The 20,748-nt window shown below is 38.0% G+C and overlaps 1 protein-coding gene across 3 annotated transcripts in view; it reads right to left on the bottom strand.

Annotated features, from left to right (window-relative positions):
• Positions 1–20,748, bottom strand: part of LOC130922420 (TOX high mobility group box family member 2) — a 255,295-nt gene that overhangs the window by 222,906 nt on the left and 11,641 nt on the right. For 2 of the 3 annotated variants that reach the window (XM_057847181.1, XM_057847183.1), the window contains exon 1: positions 6,535–6,681. The exons of the other annotated variant lie outside the window; for it this stretch is intronic. In XM_057847181.1, the coding sequence (XP_057703164.1) occupies positions 6,535–6,627 (93 nt within the window). In that variant the 5' untranslated portion in view covers positions 6,628–6,681. Of the gene's footprint in view, positions 1–6,534; positions 6,682–20,748 lie in introns of those variants that run through there. 3 annotated transcript variants of the gene reach the window in all.

Here is a 20,748-nt window from a genome sequence, read left to right as displayed (position 1 = left end):
AAGGACTATGCCAATTATTTTAACAGGGTGAGGATAAGAAAAGAGAACATGACTGACAAGGTCACCTTGTGTCAACTTTGCCTACATACGTATTCCAAATACAGTGGTACCTCTACATACAAAGTTAATTCGTTCCAGGACCTCGTTTGTAAGTCGAAACGTCGTATGTCGAGCAGGATTTTCTCATAGGGTTACATTACATAGGACTACATTATAATTAGAGGTGGGAATCTATGGGCACCTAACGATTCGATTACGATTACGATTCAGAGGCTCCGATTCGATTTTAAATCAATTATTGATCCCCCCCCCGAGCCCCCCTGCCTTTGATGTGTTGTACATTAGTTCCAAAATTGTTAAAACATCCTCTCAGCTAAACCAAACTAATATTTCATTATCAAGTTAACAGTTAGAAACAGTAAATAAAATACTCAAGTCCCCATTCTGTATCAGCAGCTTTAAACTACATTCAATTAATTGAATGATGTGAATTAACCGTTAAAGTTATTAAAACTGCTAACGTTATTCCATAATTTTCCTTGTGCCTACTTTCAACATGTCAATGTTTTAAAACTGTTTCTTCATTTAAAGATAGATTCAAGTCAAGATTTTGTCGATTTAGGAGTATTTTAGATAAAACGTTATTTAGGTTCGCTGCAACAGAGTCTTCTAGAGAAGTCTACTGCTTTACGATGGCGGCTGTTTACAACGTGGCAAGTACTAAATGGCAAGTCTTTCATTTCGCATCTAGTTCTCTTTATATGTTTTAACACCGCCGTCGTCTGTCATTTTGCATCTACTTCTACATATATGTGATATCTATTATGGCCGTATGTGTCCGTATGTTTTTAGCAACTAGCAACTGAGCGTTGTTTGAAGCAGCTGTCGGACGCAGTCAGGTATTATTGTTTTTTTATCTAGCGGCATGAGTTGTACATTTTTACTCTCTGTCCGTTCCTCATTGTGTCCCGAAGACCGCGTTAACTGTGTTTTAGTTCTGCTTTACCTGGTATAATTCAATAATCGGAATTTGGATGTTTTTGAATCGTTCTCGAATCTTTCACGGCCGAATCGCGAATAATCTAAGAATCTGACATTTCACACGCCTCTAATTATAATCTCATTAATTCGTTCCACAATCTGAAAACCTACACTAAATCCTTAATAAATGCTGCTGGTACTATTGCAAATAGTAATAACATGGAGCAAAATCAATAAATTATGAAGAAAAATCGGACTAATAATATAACAATAGTAAGAATAATAATAATACCTTTAATAATGTAACGAATGGGGTTCCAATGTGGTGGATGTGTTTTGCGTGATGTACCTGAACGCACTGCGTGGCTGACTTGACAGAGTAAGGGAGGGAAGACTTTTTACTTTCACTTTGTTCAGCTGCAGCGGACAATAGGCATGTGTTGCGCAAGTTCTGAAATAAACGTTTAAAAACCTGACGAAGCTGGCGATTTTTGGCGATGTTACCACAACAATAATTGTCACCTTAACTTATAAAGACTGGCGAACGGAAGGCGGAGGAGGACCGTCGAGATTCCACACCACCATTCTCATATTTTTGTATCATTTCCATCTTGATTTCATGGTAAGCCTCACCTTTTTCATTTTTTCGCCACCTGCGCTAACATTCTTGGAACCCATGTTGATTTCTCTTACGAGAAAATCCGTTGTGCGTCAGTGTTGCGGGAAAACAAAGAAACCGCGGCGCTGTCATAAATCGTCGTATTTCGAGCATGTTGTCGGATGTAGAAACAAATGGCGAGTCAAATTTTACGTCGGATTTTGAAAAGATCGTGTGTCGAAGAGATCGTATGTCGAGGTACCACTGTACAAGTTAGTGTGTTGAGTTTTACTTGCAAGTCAAAGCAAACAACACATTGAACTCTGAAGTCGAGTCACGAAAAATTCAAGGCTCACTATGCATTTGAGGAAATGTAACGTATGGCCTACCAAGTAAAAATGCACTCCATTGAGTATTTCCACATAATGCATCCTGACTGAAAGAGGTTCAAAACTGTGCCACTTTCTCCTAGTGTTGAGGTGCAGCTACTTATTAACTCAAAGACACTGTGAGCCTCAGGGCCATGTAGCTTGTCCATATGACCTTTTCACATTATTTCTGGCAAGGTAAGCGAAACAAGGGCCTGATTGCTAGAAAGCTTACCAAACACACAAAGCTATAATCATCTCATCGTTATATGCCACGCCAACGCACCACATTACCATTTCCGCATCCCATCCATGCATGGGTTAACGTTCAGCCAGTTGAGTCCATCCTGGCCAGTCAGCAGAATGTTATGAATGGGCACAATGTGAAACCCCCAAAAAGTCTGTGTCCAAGGCTGCCAGCGAAAGAATGTTCGCCTCTGTGTAATTAACTTCTTTTTCTATGAGAACACGATGAGGGCTCTGGGAATTTTCTGTTTCTGTCATCGTCATGTTTAGACTCCAAACATAACACATACAGAGCATATATAGACTAACTCGGGCCATAATCTCAAGCAAAGCTTGACTAATGACAGAGACAAGTGAACGTAGATCTTAAAAGCAACAATATGTAGCAATTTCACCCAAAAATAGGACTTGATCGGGGGTGCCTATTACGTTGATCACAACGCTAGTGTGGGTAGCTCGTGGCATCTATTTTTCTTTTCAACCCCCTGAGCACCCCTGGGCTTGATGATTAGTTGATTGTATTGATTAACCCTTTAATGCCTGCGATATGAAGCAATTGTCAGAGAATCACAAAATTTGAAAAATAAGGTCTTAATGAAACCTTTTTTTCAAATTTGTAAAAAAGAAAAAAAAAAATAGGGTTAGGGTTTAGGGTTAGGGCTCTAATAACTATAACCTTTGCTAAATCCTGTTTTTTTTCTCTCATGGAACCTGCAGATGCATGAGTTGAGTTGACTGGCATCTTTTTTTTTTTTTTTTTTTTTTTTTTTGAGGAAAGATATTTCTAAATTCAGAATTTGTCTCAAAATGAAATTCTAAGTGTATCAAATGTGATACATTTGGCAAAAAGGGGTTAACAATTTCACTGCTAGCCTAAGGACAGTATTATTCGCGAGTATGTGCTTCTGTATTTAGCAAAATAAGAATTTTTTTTATTAAAAACTTTTTTATTATCTATCTATTACTAATTACCTTAAAAACACAGATAAAAAGCAATAGATGACTAATCCATTTCAACTGGGAGGGGCTGGCAGCGTATAACCACTTCCAACTCCCAGTAAAAATGGATTGGACATCCGTCAATGGCAGCCAAAGCGTTAAACCGAGTTCATTGATTAGCATGATCTTTTGAATTTTCTTCTACTAAGAGGCGAAAAAAAATATTCCTAACTATAAATAACCACTTTGGGCCATATTTTCGACCGAGGGTATCTGCTTTTGAAACTTCATCTGCTGTAACTACTAAGCATGGCACAGTACTGAAAATGCATTAGATATACTTACCAAAATACATACACATACTGTAGTTTTATGATGACAGTATAGTAATTATAGAGGCCCTCCTTCTCTTAGAATAAGGATGGGGGGTGGAGAGAGCAAAAAAACGAGCGCTTCAGTAATCTATCCAGCTTCAAATCGCAGCAGAGTGACTGAGCCTGGGGGCATTGTGGGGGGGTATATGCACAAGTCATAATGCATTTGACAAATAGTCAGCCCCGCTGCTAAAACAGGCATTTTTACAGAGAAAGTGGCCTTCAGCGCTTGCAAACAAGCCTCCCACTCGGGGAGGACGCGCGGGGGCTTCACAAAGATTAGGAGGGATCTCTAGGCCCGATGTAAAGATGACTCACGGTGATTGTGCGAGTAGCAGCGGACAAGTTGGACGCAACTGAGAGAAGCTCACGATGCCCGATGGGTAAAAAAATGAAATCTTTTCTTAAACTCACATTTTTGTAAAAATGCCAATCAAGAACTCTTGCACTCCCATTCCTTTTATGCCTTCCTCCATCAAACACAATGCATGAGCATAAAATCACATCTGCAGACTCCCTTACAAAACAGTGAGAGCTTTTGTAGATAGATTATGACATGCATAGTAATCATTTGCACATAGTAATCATTTGCAAAGTGGGCCATATCGTGCTAATATCCTGGTTTACATACAGTATACCTGTCAGAGAGAACATTACATACTGCCACCACTCATACACCTGTTGCCATGTACTGTACTGTATTCTGCTGGTAATACTGTTGGTCACCAGCCAATTTCAGGGCACACAGACAAAAGCCAACCAAGAATTCACACCTACATTCAAATCTATAGCAATTTAGTTATTCTAATAAATTCCATCCATTCCTTAGAGAATCCATCACACACAAAATATCCTCTTTGCAATGTCGAGTATCGCCAAAAGGTCATAACGAGCTGAAGCTCATCGTTATTCAGCAGTTAGGCAGTTGAAGGTATCTTCACAGCTGTTACTTGACGTTATACGATACTGCCGCGTACCTGCCCACCAGCCTCATAACAGCAGCTATACAGGATGTTATGTAACTAGACCAATACAGAAACATACTGTTGATTGTGACTTTTTATTACTTTTATTTTTAAGGACTGGTATTTGAACCGGAAAGTTAACAGAAGACCAGAACGAAGCAGGCTTTTCTCAATGTTGGCTGAAAAAAGCCACAAGCCTCCCGTCAACCCCTAGGCTGCTTTAAATCACCTTTTACACATATTGTCACTGCCAATACCAAGATGTGGTCCATATGGCCCTCTAAAGTAAAAGGTCTGCTTTAGTGAGTCATCAAAGTACACTTTAAACATTGTCTTCCGTTCAGTATCCATTCAGTAATAAATCACTGTAAAAGATAATGTACAATTAACAACAAGTGTTAATTCCTCGACATTACATATTGAGGCTTCTTTAAAGTAGTTACATTTACAGCGCTGCCCACAGCCAGACACCGAACCCAGAAATAATAATGAGCGCAAACATTTGTGTGCCTCAATCAACACAAATAGCACAATGGGGCCAACAAATCCCCTAATGTATTACTTTTAAGGCTTTTAAGGCACATTGTAGTCAGAGACTCAACCCACTAAAGAGCATCATTAGTAAACAATAAGCCACAAATATAAACTGGTATTCTGCAAAAGTGACAAACGAGCTTACAGGGTACCATACTTGTGAAACAATATCCACAGGAGCAGATGCATGTTCACTGGCTTTAACAGACGCACATACTGAAGAGTTAAATCACATGACATGAAGTAAGACATAAGACCAACCGTTTTTTCAATAACGCCTTGAGATATGAATTCAATTTGTTCCATAACCACGCTTGTACCTCTAATTACTCGGAACCAGTTGAAATGAATGTAAATGCGTTAATCCGTTTGAGCTTTCCTAAAAAACAATAAAAACTTGTACGGGCCTACTTGTATAATGTAAAAATTTGTATAGTGTTTCAAAATCTGTCAGTTGTACGGCAGTGATGTTAATCATTCTACATAACGGATAAAGAACATATGATTGTGAGTACAGGCATATTGTCTTTGTACATTTTGCTCCAGAACCATTTGTTTTCAATACGTTGCTTGAAGGATCAAAGTGTTGCAACATAGATGCTAATTAGCATTGGTAATTACTTCAATTAATTGAGTAATGAGAAGTTTTGTATTAACTAATTGGCTGCCATTGACGGCAGTGGACATCCATTTGGACTGGGAGAGGCTGGCAGCAAATGATTGCTGCCAACTGTCCCAGTCCAAATAAATTGGACGTCTATCGTTGTCAACGACAACCAATGATTTTTTTGTTTTAAAAATCACGTTTTTGCCTGTTTAATGTTTAGTTTGACAGTCAATATCTTTATTTAATTCATTGTTTACTGCCATTTATTGTAGTGCGTTGCACTGAGTTTACAGCCAACATACAATACACCACTCGTATCTCAAGTCTGCATTAACAAGTCAAAGCAAATGAATCAAATAAAATGAGGGTCAAAAGACAGCTCGTGTCAAGGAAACAAAAGCCAATTCACTCTTATCTCAATGCACCACTGTACAGTTATGAGAATGTTTTGGGGGTTTTAATCATAATTCCACGTACTGTGTAACCCTCAAGCTGTAGGAGCACAATTTGGAAACACATACATTCGTGTCCCTTTATCAAAACTAGTTTACTTTCAAGGTTGTTTAAATTTTAAAAAAGCATGCATTTGTGCACTTTCCCATCCATCTTATCACAAGAACTATATAAATCATACTAAAAGATGCATTGAGACTCGTAAATGAAAATTCAACGCAGCTGGTGGAGAGTGATCCTACAATCACTACGCAGCGGATAAACATTAAAACAGGTGCATGGAGGCTATTGGGGGACCATTTTATGTACTGTATAGTAATAAACACAAAGTTATGGCGCCAATGCATGCTAAGCCCTGCGCAGTTGTTTCGCGCAAAAAAAAAAAAGGGAAAAAAAAGTGGAGCACTTGTCATGCTTGCGATGGATGCCGTGCAAAGAGGTGAAAAGTAAAAAGAGTAGTTGTTTTTACCTTGTTGGAGTGGTAATAGTCCAAAGTGGAATCAGGCGCTAACGTGCACGCACCCACGCTGGAGGGGGGAGCCGGGTAGAACCTGACGTCCATAGCAGGGTCCGCGGGACTGGCGAGAGTAGAGCTCCAGTTGAATGTGCCCCTCGCTCTCTCTCCTTCTCTCTCTCTCTCTCTGTTTATCGCTACCTTTTTTTTGCTCTCTCTCTTTCTGTACTGTTGTAGTTGAGAGCGCGCCTTCCTCATCCAGGCGCCTGGCGAACTGCGCCCTCGCGTGGCCAAGTGGGAATTCGCTGCCTTATTTGAAATAGCTAGAAATTACCTCTTTTAGAGAGAGAGAGAGAGAGAGAGAGAGAGAGAGAGAGAGAGAGAGAGAGAGAGAGAGAGAGAGAGAGAGTTGTTTGGTTGTTTTGACTATTATTTCATTTATTAAAAGGTTAGGATTAAAAAGCTTGCAAAACAGCCGGACAAAACAAAATAATCAACAAATTTATCATTATTACGAATCAGATGCCATTACTGAGCTGTGTTAAGATGGTAATAATTTAAATATAGTAAAAATAGTAATGTAATGAACTGGAAAAAATAATTACATACTGTGGGGCAAATAAGTATTTACTCAACCACTAATTGTACAAGTTCTCTCACTTGAAAATATTAGAGAGGCCTGTAATTGTCAACATGGGTAAACCGCAACCATGAGAGACAATGTGGGAGAAAAAAAACAGAAAATCCCATTGTTTGATTTTTAAAGAATTTATTTGCAACTTATGGTGGAAAATAAGTATTTGGTCAATACCAAAAGTTCATCTCAATACTTTGTTATTTACCCTTTGTTGGCAAAAACGGAGGCCAAACGTTTTCTGTAACTCTTCACAAGCTTTTCACACACTGTTGCTGGTATTTTGGCCCATTCCTCCATGCAGATCTCCTCTAGAGCAGTGATGTTTTGGGGCTGTCGTTGAGCAACACAGACTTTCAACTCTCTCCACAGATTTTCTATGGGGTTGAGATCTGGAGACTGGCTAGGCCACTCCAGGACCTTGAAATGCTTCGTACGAAGCCACTCCTTTGTTGCCCTGGCTGTGTGTTTGGGATCATTGTCATGCTGAAAGACCCAGCCACATCTCATCTTCATCTCCTTGCTGATGGAAGGAGATTTTTACTCAAAATCTCTCGTTACATGGCCCCATTCATTCTTTCCTTTACAAAGATCAATCGTCCTGGTCCCTTTGTAGAAAAACAGCCCAAAAGCATGATGTTTCCACCCACATGCTTCACAGTGGGTATGGTGTTTTTTGGATGCAATTCAGTATTCTTTCTCCTCCAAACACGAGAACCTGTATCTATTTTGGTTTCATTTGACCATAACACATTTTCCCAGTCCTCTTCTGGATCATCCAAATGCTCTCTAGCAAACCACAGACGAGCCTGGACGTGTACTTTCTTCAGCAGGGGGACACGTCTGGCAGTGCAGGATTTGAGTCCCTGGCGGCGGATTGGGTTACTCATAGTAGCCTTTGTTGCTGTGGTCCCAGCTCTCTGTAGGTCATTCACTAGGTCCCCCCTTGTGGTTCTGGGATTTTTGCTCACCGTTCTTGTTATCATTTTGACGCCACGGGGTGAGATCTTGCATGGAGCCCAAGATCGAGGGAGATTATCAGTTTTTCTTGTATGTCTTCCAAGCGTTTTACCTATTGCAGATTCAGTCTTCCACGCCTGGTGCAGGTCTTTGGTCTTGGCCGTAGTGGAGTTTGGCGTGTGACCGACTGAGGTTGTGGACAGGTGTCTTTTATATACCGATAATGAGTTAAAACAGGTGCCATTAATACAGGTAACGAGTGGAGCCTCGTTAGACCTCGTTAGAAGAAGTTAGACCTCTTTGACAGCCAGAAATCTTGCTTGTTTGTAGGTGACCAAATACTTTTTTTCCACTCTAATTTGGAAATAAATTCTTTAAAAATCAAACCATGTGATTTTCTGTTTTTTTTTTCCACAATCTGTCTCTCATGGTTGAGGTTTACCCATGTTGACAATTAAATGCCTCTCTAATCTTTTCAAGAAGGAGAACTTGCACAATTGGTGGTTGACTAAATACTATTTGCCCCACTATATATAAAATTATTTAAAAAAGAAAATTGTAATGACTGTTAGTACTTTTGATAATAAACATAACAAGAATAATAGATGCTATAGTGGTTGACTGGTTGGTTAACACATCCATTGAAAATAAAAATAACAAAATCTAGGATTAAATGTAATTTTCCAAAATAAAAAGACTGATTTAATCTACAATAGTGAGTTTATTGCAGAAAACTTTCAAATCCTGGTGGTAGAGAAGCTCACGGGTGGCCCATCATGTTTTAGGGGGGGGGGGAAATCAAATAACAATGTTCAGTTAAAAAGATTTTTTAACCCTTTAAGACCTGAGCCTATTTAGTCCGAATTTGCATGCCTTTGATGTTGGCTTTATATTTCAAAGAAAAAAATGTTCACAATATCTTGGTTGGGTCCCTTATTCAGGACACCATAACCTTTATGTCCAAACAGTTATTTTCTTCACTGACCAATTACAACCCAAAATTGGACCCAAAATGACAAAAAAAAAAAAAAAAAAAAAAAAAAAATCTCCAGTCAAAATTTGTAATATTGATGTCCCATTAACAACCAAAAACGCTTGACGAACCGTTTTGAAGCCTGATATTATTAATTCAATTTGTTAGGAGAAATATTCAACAGAAAAAAGTAAGAATAAAGAGTTTTATATTTGACATTTCAATACAAACAGCAGGTATGGTCATAGGCGTTTTTGGCCTTTACACCTACAATGGTCAAAACAAGTTACAGACAGTAGACCAGTACTTCTCAAATGGTGGGGCGCGCCCTCCCAGGGGGGCGCAGAGCGATGCCAGGGGGGGCGCGAGTGACCTCGGGGAACATGCTTTTATTTTTTTTATTTTTTTTTGCCGTACTAGAATAAAGTGTACTTGCACATCCACTCCGTGGGTGGCAGTGGCGCTCTCATTTTCAAAGTGCGTGCAGTATTTTTGAAGTAAGCAAGAGCACACGGAAGAGACGAGAAGACTCATGCAGAGCTGGACTCACGCAGCGACCCACTGTCTTCTTCGGTTCTCACGTGTCCGGCCGAGAAGTGCCGTTTTCGGCTTGGGATCGTCACGACCACCGCCCTCACCTACGGTTCTACCTCGGCCGCCGAGAATGCGCTTTTTTCGGGCCGTTTGCCTTTGACTTTTAATATAGTGGGAAATGAGGAAAGACCACTGTTTACTGAGTCTAAAATGATTATAGCGGAGAAGCCAAATCAGTTAAGACGCCACTTAAAGACATTCGACCTCAATCTCATTGATAAGCCGCTTGATTGTTTTTCAGCGAAAATGTGCCGAATATTGCCAATTGTCACAATCGTCCCGCTTTGTCAGTGTTATATCAGTAAACCAGTGAATCAGCGAAAATAAAAACTTTCCTTCTGTCCAAAGACTTTTTTTCCCCCCCCTTCTATTCAGTTTTGTTTTTCGGTCAAATTTTTTGGCACGTTGTCCTGAAGAGTAAATGTTTCTAATTAATTTGAATTTGTTATTATTTACTGATTTTATTACATTTTATTTTTCAGTATCAAATGGTCAAAAATGTACCTTGAGTGTATTTTTACAGTTTGGATGTGACTTTTTTTTTTTTTTTTTTAACTTCAGGCAAATTGATGCGCGTTAAGTCTTTTCTGTTACAAGCAACACAATGTTAAAAAAGTTATACTTTATTATAAGTTGATCTATGTTACTTTTTTTCTTTAATAGAAAAAAAAGGACACAATGTTAGGCTGAGGCGTACTTATAATAGTAATATAGACGAATGATACTATTTACAGTGGTGGCAGAGAGTTGGGGGGGGGCGCGAAACATTTACGTCTTCCTTGGGGGGGCGTAACAGAAAATAATTGAGAAGCACTGCAGTAGACCAACAGTGTACAGTAGTGAAAAAAAAACATATACTGTACATATTATCCAACACAAAAATGGTTTGGGGGATATCTCTTTGTGAGGTTAGGTATTGTACCCATCACCTTATTAAAAGTATATGCTGGCCAAAAGTATTGGCACCCCTGCAATTCTGTCAGATAATGCTCAGTTTCTCCCAGAAAATGATTTCAATTACAAATGCTTTGGTAGTAATATCTTCATTTATTTTGCTTGCAAATAAAAGCACAAAAGAGAATGGAGAAAAAATAATAAATCATCATCATTTTACACAAAACTCCAAAAATGGGCCGGACAAAAGTATTGGCACCTTTTGAAAAATCATGTGATGCTTCTCTAATTTGTGTAATTAACAGCACCTGTTACTTACCAATGGCACTTAGCAGGTGGTGGCAATAACTAAATAACACTTGCAGCCAGTTAAAATAGATTAAAGTTTAGTCAACCTCTGTCCTGTGTGTGTACCACATTGAGCATGGAGAAAAGAAAGAAGACCAAAGAACTGTCTGAGGAATTGAGAAGCAAAATTGGGAGGAAGCATGGGCAATCTCAAGGCTACAAGTCTATCTCCAAAGACCTGAATGTTCATGTGTCTATCGTGCGCAGTGTCATCAATAAGTGTAAAGCCCATGACACTGTGGCTATCCTCCCTAGATGTAGACAGAAAAGAAAAGTTGACGAGAGATTTCAACGAAAGATTGTGCGAATGGTGGATAAAGAACCTCAACTAACGTCCAAACAAGTTCAAGCTGTGCTGCAGTCCGAGCATACAACAGTGTCAACCCATACTATCTGTCGGCGTCTAAATGAAAAGGGACTCTATTGTAGGATACCCATGAAGAACCCACTTCTGACCCAAAGACATAAAAAAGCCAGGCTGGAGTTTGCCAAAAATTACCTGAAAAAGCCAAAAACGTTTTGGAAGAATGTTCTCTGGTGAGATGAGACAAAAGTAGAGCTTTTGGGAAAAGGCATCAACATAGAGTTTACAGGGGAAAAAATGAGGCCTTCAAAGAAAAGAACACGGTCCCCACATGAGGTTCCCTGATGTTTTGGGGTTGCTTTGCTGCCTCTGGCACTGGACTGCTTGACAGTGTGCATGGCAAGTCTGAAGACAAACAACAAATTTTGCAGCATAATGCAGGGCCCAGTGTGGGAAAGCTGGGTCTCCTTCAGAGGTCATGGGTCTTCCAGCAGGACAATGCCCCAAAACACACTTCAAAAAGCACTACAAAATGGTTTGGGAGAAAGCACTGGAGACTTCTAAAGTGGTCAGCAATGAGTACAGACCTGAATCCTACAGAACACTTGTGGACAGATCTGAAAATGGCAGTGGAGAAGGCACCTTTCAAATCTCAGAGACCTGGAGCAGTTGGCCAAAGAAGAATGGTCTAAAATTCCAGCACAGATTGTAAGAAACTCAACGGTGGATACCGGTAGCGGTTGTTCGCAGTTATTTCGTGTAAAGGTTGTGCTGAAGGTGCCAATACTTTTGTCCGGCCCCTTTTTGGAGTTTTGTGTAAAAATTATAATGATTTATTTATTTTTTTCATTCTCTTTTGTGTTTTTTCATAGCAAGCAAAATAAATGAACATATGATTACTAAAGCATTTGTAATTGCAATAATTTTCTGGGAGAAATTGAGCATTATCTGACAGAATTGCAGCACACACACCCATACACAAATTGAAAAGATGGATAGTGGAAAAAAAATCAAACATAACATTGAAAAAGTCTTTAAAAAAAATTTTGACAATAAAATAGTTAAGTTCAATTTTTTCAGGCATGCCATTCAGATCCTCCTTGAACAAGACAAAGGGCTACGTCATACACTACATAACACAGCCCACTCTTCCGCTGTTTGGGCTGTCCGCCTGTCACTCTTCCCAACTCGCTGACTCATCCGAAGAAAACAACCACAAATCTCATCCATCTACTTCCTCGAGCTGATGAAATAATGTATTAGCTTGCGCTAAATTTAGTTTTCGATTCATTCAGCACGTTTCAAAGTCGCTTGCTACCTTGTCTCCTTCTGCTTGGGTGGCGCCTCGCTCGGCAATTTATTAAAAATGTTCACATTACGTCCTTCCTTCTTGACATGACAAAGGCGCCTGGGATATGTAGTCTTTAGTAGACATGTGCCGGTTACCGGTTTCACGGTTTACCGTGGTGTGAAAACGTTGCGGTTTCAAAACCACTAAAATTTTCCGTCATACCTTAGTACGGTATTCGCTATTTTTCATGTGCCAAAATGCAGCCGAAGTGGCTTGGTGCGGCAGCGCTCACCCCTTCCCGTTTGTTGCCGTGAGTGTCAGTGACGCTATTCTGCTAAATAGCCAGCAAACCCAAATACAAATCCTCCAAACACAAGGCGTACTTTTCTTCAATTTATTGAGCTCTCAAATCGTGGTGAAATATACAAATGAATACATTTAAAACGTTGTACAATTGTATTTTTCCACGTGTGATTAGGTTCAACAGAATAGCAGTAGCACCATTAAAAAGTTCGCCAAAAACAAAACACACATTTTCATTTCAAATTCAATATACAAACTAACTAAAACTTACAAAGACGAATGTTAGCCTAGGCTAAGCTGGGACAGCAGCTTCGTTGTGGTTTTATGTCTCACAGCCGCTGAGAGAGAGTGACAAGCTTGAATGAAGGGGGGAAAGAAAAAGAATCGCGTCAAAGATCGCTAATTGAGAAAGGAGGTCTCACTCCTCACTTTTTTTTTTTTTTAAATTAGATGAAACCTTTCCTCAACAATATTTACATTTTAACATTTATAAAACTAACTTATACATTTTTAACTAACTTATTAACTTATGAATTCTTTGTTCTTTTTAACACAAAGGCATGGCATCATGTAGACTAGAGTTGAAAAAGGTGGCTGAAAATGGCAAAACTTCACTTGAGCTTCCCCCCTCAAAAAAAGTCATACAGTATATATTTTTAATTTTATTTAGAAGTCTTTTTACTTTTTATAGCAATTATTTTGTTCTTACTCTAATATTGAGCAACTTGAGCTGTGGCTGTGGGTATAGTCTAGGTTGAATTTATTTAATTTTATAAAAAATATTTGTTATTTTGTGTTAATTTATTTATTTTCACATTATATTCATGTTCCAATTTACAAATATGTTTTGAAAAAAAATCCTGTTCAATGGAAATTTTTTTTTTTTTTTTTTTTTAAACCCATACATCTCAAAATTTTGGAGCCATAATTGCAATACCGTGATACCGTGAAACCGCGGTATTTTTGCTCACGGTTATGAATCTCATCTCGTGAAAATCTCATACCGGCACATGCCTAGTCTTTAGCGGTGCTTTCGGTTTTGAAAAAGGACAAGAAATGATGGAAATAATATATGGAAATATGATGGACATAAACACATGGTCCATGTAGCGTTTTAATGCTTATATAAGAGCGTAACAAAACTATAAAACTCAAATGACATTGTCTCCAGTTTTATTTGGTTGACTGACTTCAAGTAAAAACTGCTGTGGACCTCAACTTCCGCACTTGGAAATGAGACCAAACAGTGGCACGTAGGTGACGTTATTACAGCGTGAAATGGCTTCAAAGATGATATACGTAATTTTGTCGCCACCTACAGTTAACCAATATTTGTTATCATAAACCATTCATCCCCAACACTTTAACACAGTTACAGTCTTTAAATACAGTTTGAATAAACAACCAAAAATACAACGCAATTCAGTGCAATGGCACAGAGCTTGGACAGTTTTGCTCACATGTTGACCATAAGATGTCGCTTTGTGCTAGTAAACACATGACCAGATACGTTTAAAATAGGGTGTATACTTTTTATACTTTTTTGTAGCACTGTTTTAGCCTGAAGGAGTCACAGGCTTGGGGCAAGAAAAGTCTGATGCCCCGCCAGGCTTATAAAGCATTGGCGGAAACCCTGCAACAGACTGAATAATTACGTGGGGATAGTCTAACATTGCACTTTATAAAATTAAATGGGGTACTAAAAAAAGACATTTAAAAACAGTGGAAACTTTTAACAGATGACTACTCTCAAAATACAATAAAAAGAAATGAAAGAATGAATTGTTTTAACTGTTCTTGCTTTATTGGCTCATCGCAGTAAACCATAATGGGTCTGGGAGTTGAATAATTAGCAGTACAACTGTATTAAATGTATAAAATCCATAATTTCATGATTTAATTAAAAAAGCAATCACATCATAAACATGAAAAAATTACTATTATTTTAAAATCTCAATTTCCTCATGAGACCACTACAAGCAATCAAGTTCATTTCTATGCCCCATCTCAGTATTCAATTGATTTAAGTCCATTCATATTAAGACCCATAGACATGCTTTACTCAACTAATTATTCACATGAAAATATTTCTCTCTTCACTGTGAATATAATTTTAATCATTATTTTTAAATTCTAGCCTTCTAGATTCATTTTTAGCGCTAACTTAATGTACCAAACAAGCATCCTCGCCCTACAAAGAGTTAACCAGCTTGTTTGACACACTCATAGTTGACCTCTGGTGTTTTAAATGTTACACACACTGATTCAGTCTTGACTGCGCATATACACAGGCAGAGAAAATAGTCTCACTCACACAGTGGTTGACACAACAGGATGTAAGTGCAGAACAATGTCCAAGCAGAACCCAGAGAAGGAAAATAACATGCTTATGGCCAAAATGTTTTTCCATGACAGGTTTGTTGCTCATCTTACGCAACATGGGGACACACTTTGGTCTACACTTTAGTCCAGCTGTCCTGATTTTGACCCCATACAGTTTTGCATCACCACTCACACATAAGTACTTCATAATACAGCTCACGACAACGTCAAAGGCGTGGCAGGAGTTTCTGGCCAGCAATGGGTGTGTCCTCAACAATTTAGTTTCTAGTATATTTCATTTTACCATGTCAACTTGACTGCTTGTCATTTATCAGTGATGAAAGTCAAGTGGAAAAAAGATGGATACATTAAAGTGTTATCAAATATTTGACAACAGCCATCCATATTCTTCCAATTATAATGATATATTAATGTTTGCTGCTTTCCCATGTCAATGTGAATACTTCTTTAATTGCACACTAATGTACAATAGAAGAAAGTTGTCAATTGAAGGAAATGCGCAAACAGCAACAAGAAAATAGTTGCAGGAATTTCTGGCAATTACTGCCTGTGTACCACATCCAGAGTGACAATTGTCCTTTGTGTATTATAATTCTGTCTTACTTTAACCTCTTGATGAATTTATATACTACTCTTTTCGTGCTATGAACAATGCTTGACTTCCAATCATAATAATAATAATAATCATAATAATAATAATAATAATAATAATAAAATAATAAAACATGTTTAATTTTTTGAATGAATAAATAATAATAAAAAAATAATTCTCTATAATAATAAAAAAATAAAACATGTTTATTTTTTGTAATAAATAAATAATTTTTTTTTTTTTAAAAATCTCTATAAATATAAATATTTATTTATATGTGTAATTATATTTTATATATGGCGGAAAACACTCAAGGGACTTAAAGTTCCGCTCTGAGACCCCCAATTTGTTCAAATTTCAAAATTGTCCGAAACGTAAGTGTGATACATCATTGGAAAGCTTAAAATCTCCATTTTCTGACGGAAGAAAAATTTTGAACAGGAGGGCATTTAAAAAAAAAAAAAAAAATTAAACAGTGGTCGAGGAGTGGTCGAGATTTTCTTTTTCATATATTTACCCCTTTAAACGTTTTTTTCCCCCAATTTTTCTTTCTTTGGATCGATTATTTATCATCTAACATATCGTAGAAAATGCGACAGTAACAAAAAAATACAATTAAGCGATAGTTATGAGGTAGATATCCGTAACTTTTTTACAGACGCCATTTTTTTCATTGTGACGTCATTTGTTTAAAAGTTTAAAATATGCGAGTGAATAATTTTTTAAAGTCGTATTTTTTTTAAACGAAATATTAGACATTAATTAATTATTGTAAGCTAAAAATGACATTTTGAATAATAAATATAATTAATTAACTTAGTTTTATGGCTGATAGACGACGTCTGTGAAAGGGGATTTTCAGGGTAAAACGGACAAATTAAAAATAGTTTGGGGGCTTCATGCGCCATGAATCTGCTATGGCAGCATATAAACATATTATTCTACCAAACACAACAGTTGTTTTGGCTTAAAATACGGCAGTTTCTTTAAAAGAGGAGTGCAAGAGCAGAAACTGCTTTTTCAGACTTGTCTGTGTTTTCCGCCATATGTATACATATTTTTAAAATTAATATTCCATTCACTTCTACAGTATTTGTTTCTTCTATTTTCTTCTGAGTGTTTCATTTTTGTTCTCTTTTATTTATTTATTTTTTAATTTAGGGTTTTCCCATTTTTTGTCCATTTACTTATGTCCACCCCACCACCCCCCACCCCCGCCCAACGCTTTTTGATGTATACTTGTTAAATTCGGGCATCAAGGGGTTAAGTGCTTGGACTTTTGCACAGTACATTAGCGATGACGTACGATGCGGTGATGTCGTCAGTAAGTACAGAAAATATGACATACAGCAACATCAAAGTACTGCCTTACATTTGACAACAATCTCCTGTATTCACATTTTAAATCTTGTTCTTATTTTTTGCTTTTTTGCCATGTCAACATCACTGCTTCACTTTCTCACGCTATTGTTGGAGAAATGGAGAAAATATGACATACCAAAGAGCAGCAGGAATTTCTGGTGGCCTCTATGTGACAATAATCACCAATTCTGTGACGTGTCCTACTTTTCACTGCTTTACCACCATGACTGATTGGCTTTTGTTGAGTGCTGTTAAATATAGCGTCAGTGAACAGTGGAGAAAATATAGCACAAAGCCACATCAATTTACAGTTCTAAACATGACAACAATCTCCTATGTTCTTCATATTTCATTTATGAGCCACATTTTATTGCTTTACAATGTCGGTATAACTGCTTGTCCTCGTGCTGTGTCCTACAAGTGACAAGAAACTATATTTACTTTTTATCATTTTACTATGTCAACATTACACCTTTCTCACAAGACTCAAATCCACTTTTATCATCAGAAGGAAAAAATGTGGTGGACAACAACTGCTGGTTGTGACTTACACATTTTAACAATATCCCACACTCTATTTTTGTTAAACTTATGGACAAAAATCTTTCGTACTATATTTTCATACTTTTTTGTTGTTGTTGTTGTTACTGTTTACCATGTCAGGACCCCCCCCCCCCCCCCCGAAAATCTCATTGTTTGTTTTCTAAAGAATTTATTTTCAAATCATGGTGGGAAATAAGTATTTGGTCAATACCAAAAGTTCATCTCAATACTTTCTTATGTACCCTTTGTTGGCAATAACGGAGGCCAAACGTTTTTTGTAACTGTTTACAACCTTTTAACACACTGTTGCTGGTATTTTGGCCCATTCCTCTATGCAGATCTCCTCTAGAGCAGTGATGTTTTGGGGCTGTCGTTGGGCAACACGTAGTTTCAACTCTCTCCACAGATTTTCTATGGCGTTGAGATCTGGAGACTGGCTAGGCCACTCCAGGACCTTGAAATGCTTCTTATGAAGCCACTCCTTTGTTGCCCTGGCTGTGTGTTTGGGATCATTGTCATGCTGAAAGACCCAGCCACGTCTCATCTTCAATGCCCTTGAAGATGGAAGGAGATTTTCACTCAAAATCTCTCGATACATGGCCCCATTCATTCTTTCCTTTACACAGATCAATCGTCCTGGTCCCTTTGTAGAAAAACAGCCCCAAAGCATGATGTTTCCACCCCCATGCTTCATAGTGGGTATGGTGTTCTTCGGATGCAATTCAGTATTCTTTCTCCTCCAAACACGAGAACCTGTGTTTCTACCAAAAAGTTCTATTTTGGTTTCACCATAACACATTCTCCCAGTCCTCTTCTAGATCATTCAAATGCTCTCTAGCAAACCGCAGAAGGGCCTGAATGTGTACTTTCTTCAGCTGGGGGACACGTCTGGCAGTGCAGGATTTGAGTCCCTGGCGGCGCATTGTGGTACCGATAGTAGCCTTTGTTACTGTGGTCCCAGCTCTCTCTAGGTCATTCACTAGGTCCCCCTGTGTGGTTCTGGGAATTTTGCTCACCGTTCTTGTTATCATTTTGACACCACGGGGTAAGATCTTGCATGGAGCCCCAGATCGAAAGACATTATCAGTGGTCTTGTATGTCTTCCATTTTCTAATAATTGCTCCCACAGTTGATTTCTTTACACCAAGCGTTTTACCTATTGCAGATTCAGTCTTCCCAGCCTGGTGCAGGTCTACAATTTTGTCTCTGGTGTCCTTCGACAGCTCTTTGCTCTTGGACATAGTGGAGTTTGGAGTGTGACTGACTGAGCTTGTGGACAGGTGTCTTTTATACCGATAATGAGTTAAAACAGGTGCCATTAATACAGGCAACGAGTGGAGCCTCGTTAGATGTCGTTAGAAGAAGTTAGACCTCTTTGACAGCCAAAAATCTTGCTTGTTTGTTGGTGACCAAATACTTATTTTCCACTATAATTTGGAAACAAATTCTTTAAAAATCAAACAATGTGATTTTCTGTTTTTTTTTCCACATTCTGTCTCTCATGGTTGAGGTTTACCCATGTTGACAATTACAGGCCCCTCTAATCTTTTCAAGTAGGAGAACTTGCACAACTGGTGGTTGACTAAATACTTATTTGCCCCACTGTAATTTGGGATGCACTATGCAAAATATTCAGTGTCTACACAATGATTGATGCAGGGTAAAAAGAAAACGGCACAAAATGTATGCCTATCAAGAACTCCATTGTCTCAAATTACAACTAGTGGTACAAAATAAACAACATACAATTATATTCTGGGTAAGTGTGCTTTGTACATGTGTCTATTTCAGGCATTACAAAGAAGTAGCCTCTCTGCTTCCTGGTAACCAGAGTGGAAAGTCATTAAAACCCCCTTATAGGTCACTTTCATTTCATTGGTCTCGGCGCAATACCTTTAACATTTAAATCCACTTTGTCTCTCCCATTTGTCATCACTCAAAGTTCGGAGTCAAAATAACAGAAATGCTCGGTTAAGAATAAAACAAGTGGCCAGCAAGCCAAAGTGCTTTTCATTTAGTTTGCCAGAGTCGCTTGAAAACCTGAAAGTGAAAAGTTAAAGAGAGCTGAATGGCCTCATGATTGAGCTTAAACAGATATAAAGAGAAATTCACTGCCGGAGAAAGTCAAAAGCAAAGTCATTCATATAAAAAAGGCAAAAAGCATTTGATGAGCATCTTTGCTGTTGTGGTGACTCATGAGCTTTAATAGAAAAAGAGTCAAAAGGTGAATCAATCATGTTTGTTTTCTCTCAATGATTGTGATTAATGAGTCATCTCTCTACTGTCTACCATTTCCTGTTTTGACTTTTAAGAAGATTAACATCTTTTTTATTACTGGCCTTTTTCTATGGAGTCTGAAAGGTTTAGGAATAATAGTAAAGTTAATGAAGTAAAAGCTCAGTCCAGCTTCATAAAACAATAAAGTACTCATACTTTATAAATACGTCCAAGCATTGAACATCCCAGATCACCTTAACATCTTCATTTCCCATAAGTCATGTGAAACACAGAGCCTTATTAAAGTGGCATTAGATAACACTTGCATAACTGCATGTTTGTTACAGATGCGGGAACACACTAATGATATGTGGGAGGCTACTTAAACAGGATGTACTGTAGTATACCAGAGGTGGGTAATAACACGATATATTTACTCTGTACATTTACTTGAGTAGCTTTTTGATAAAATAAAATACTTTTAAGAGTACTTTAAACCGTACTTTTTTACTTGTACTTGAGTAGTTTTATGAAGAAATGCTACTCTTATGCCACTACTTTGGGATATACTGATTTTATTACATTTTTCCGCATAATTCTACATATCAGATTTGACTTTATGTTTTGACAGCGATGCACCAATGATACGTCGCAACAATAATGAGATGAAGCCATTCTACCAATCAGACGTAACAATAAAGTCACATCACCACAAACAAGCCTGTAGTCGAAAATCTTATGCTTATGCCAGCCTGTTCCGTCGGGGAGCATCTTTAAAGCGCCGTAAAACTTAAAGTCTTTGCCAGTGAAAGAACATGGAAAACCGAAGGAGCCGTTTACATGGTGACGCTCCGAAAATACGAAAAATTTC

This window comes from Corythoichthys intestinalis, chromosome 9 (assembly GCF_030265065.1).
Source record: "Corythoichthys intestinalis isolate RoL2023-P3 chromosome 9, ASM3026506v1, whole genome shotgun sequence".
Lineage (NCBI taxonomy): Eukaryota > Metazoa > Chordata > Actinopteri > Syngnathiformes > Syngnathidae > Corythoichthys > Corythoichthys intestinalis.
The sequence above is the reverse complement of the archived record's forward strand: the minus strand, read 5'-3'. Positions and strand labels throughout refer to the sequence as shown.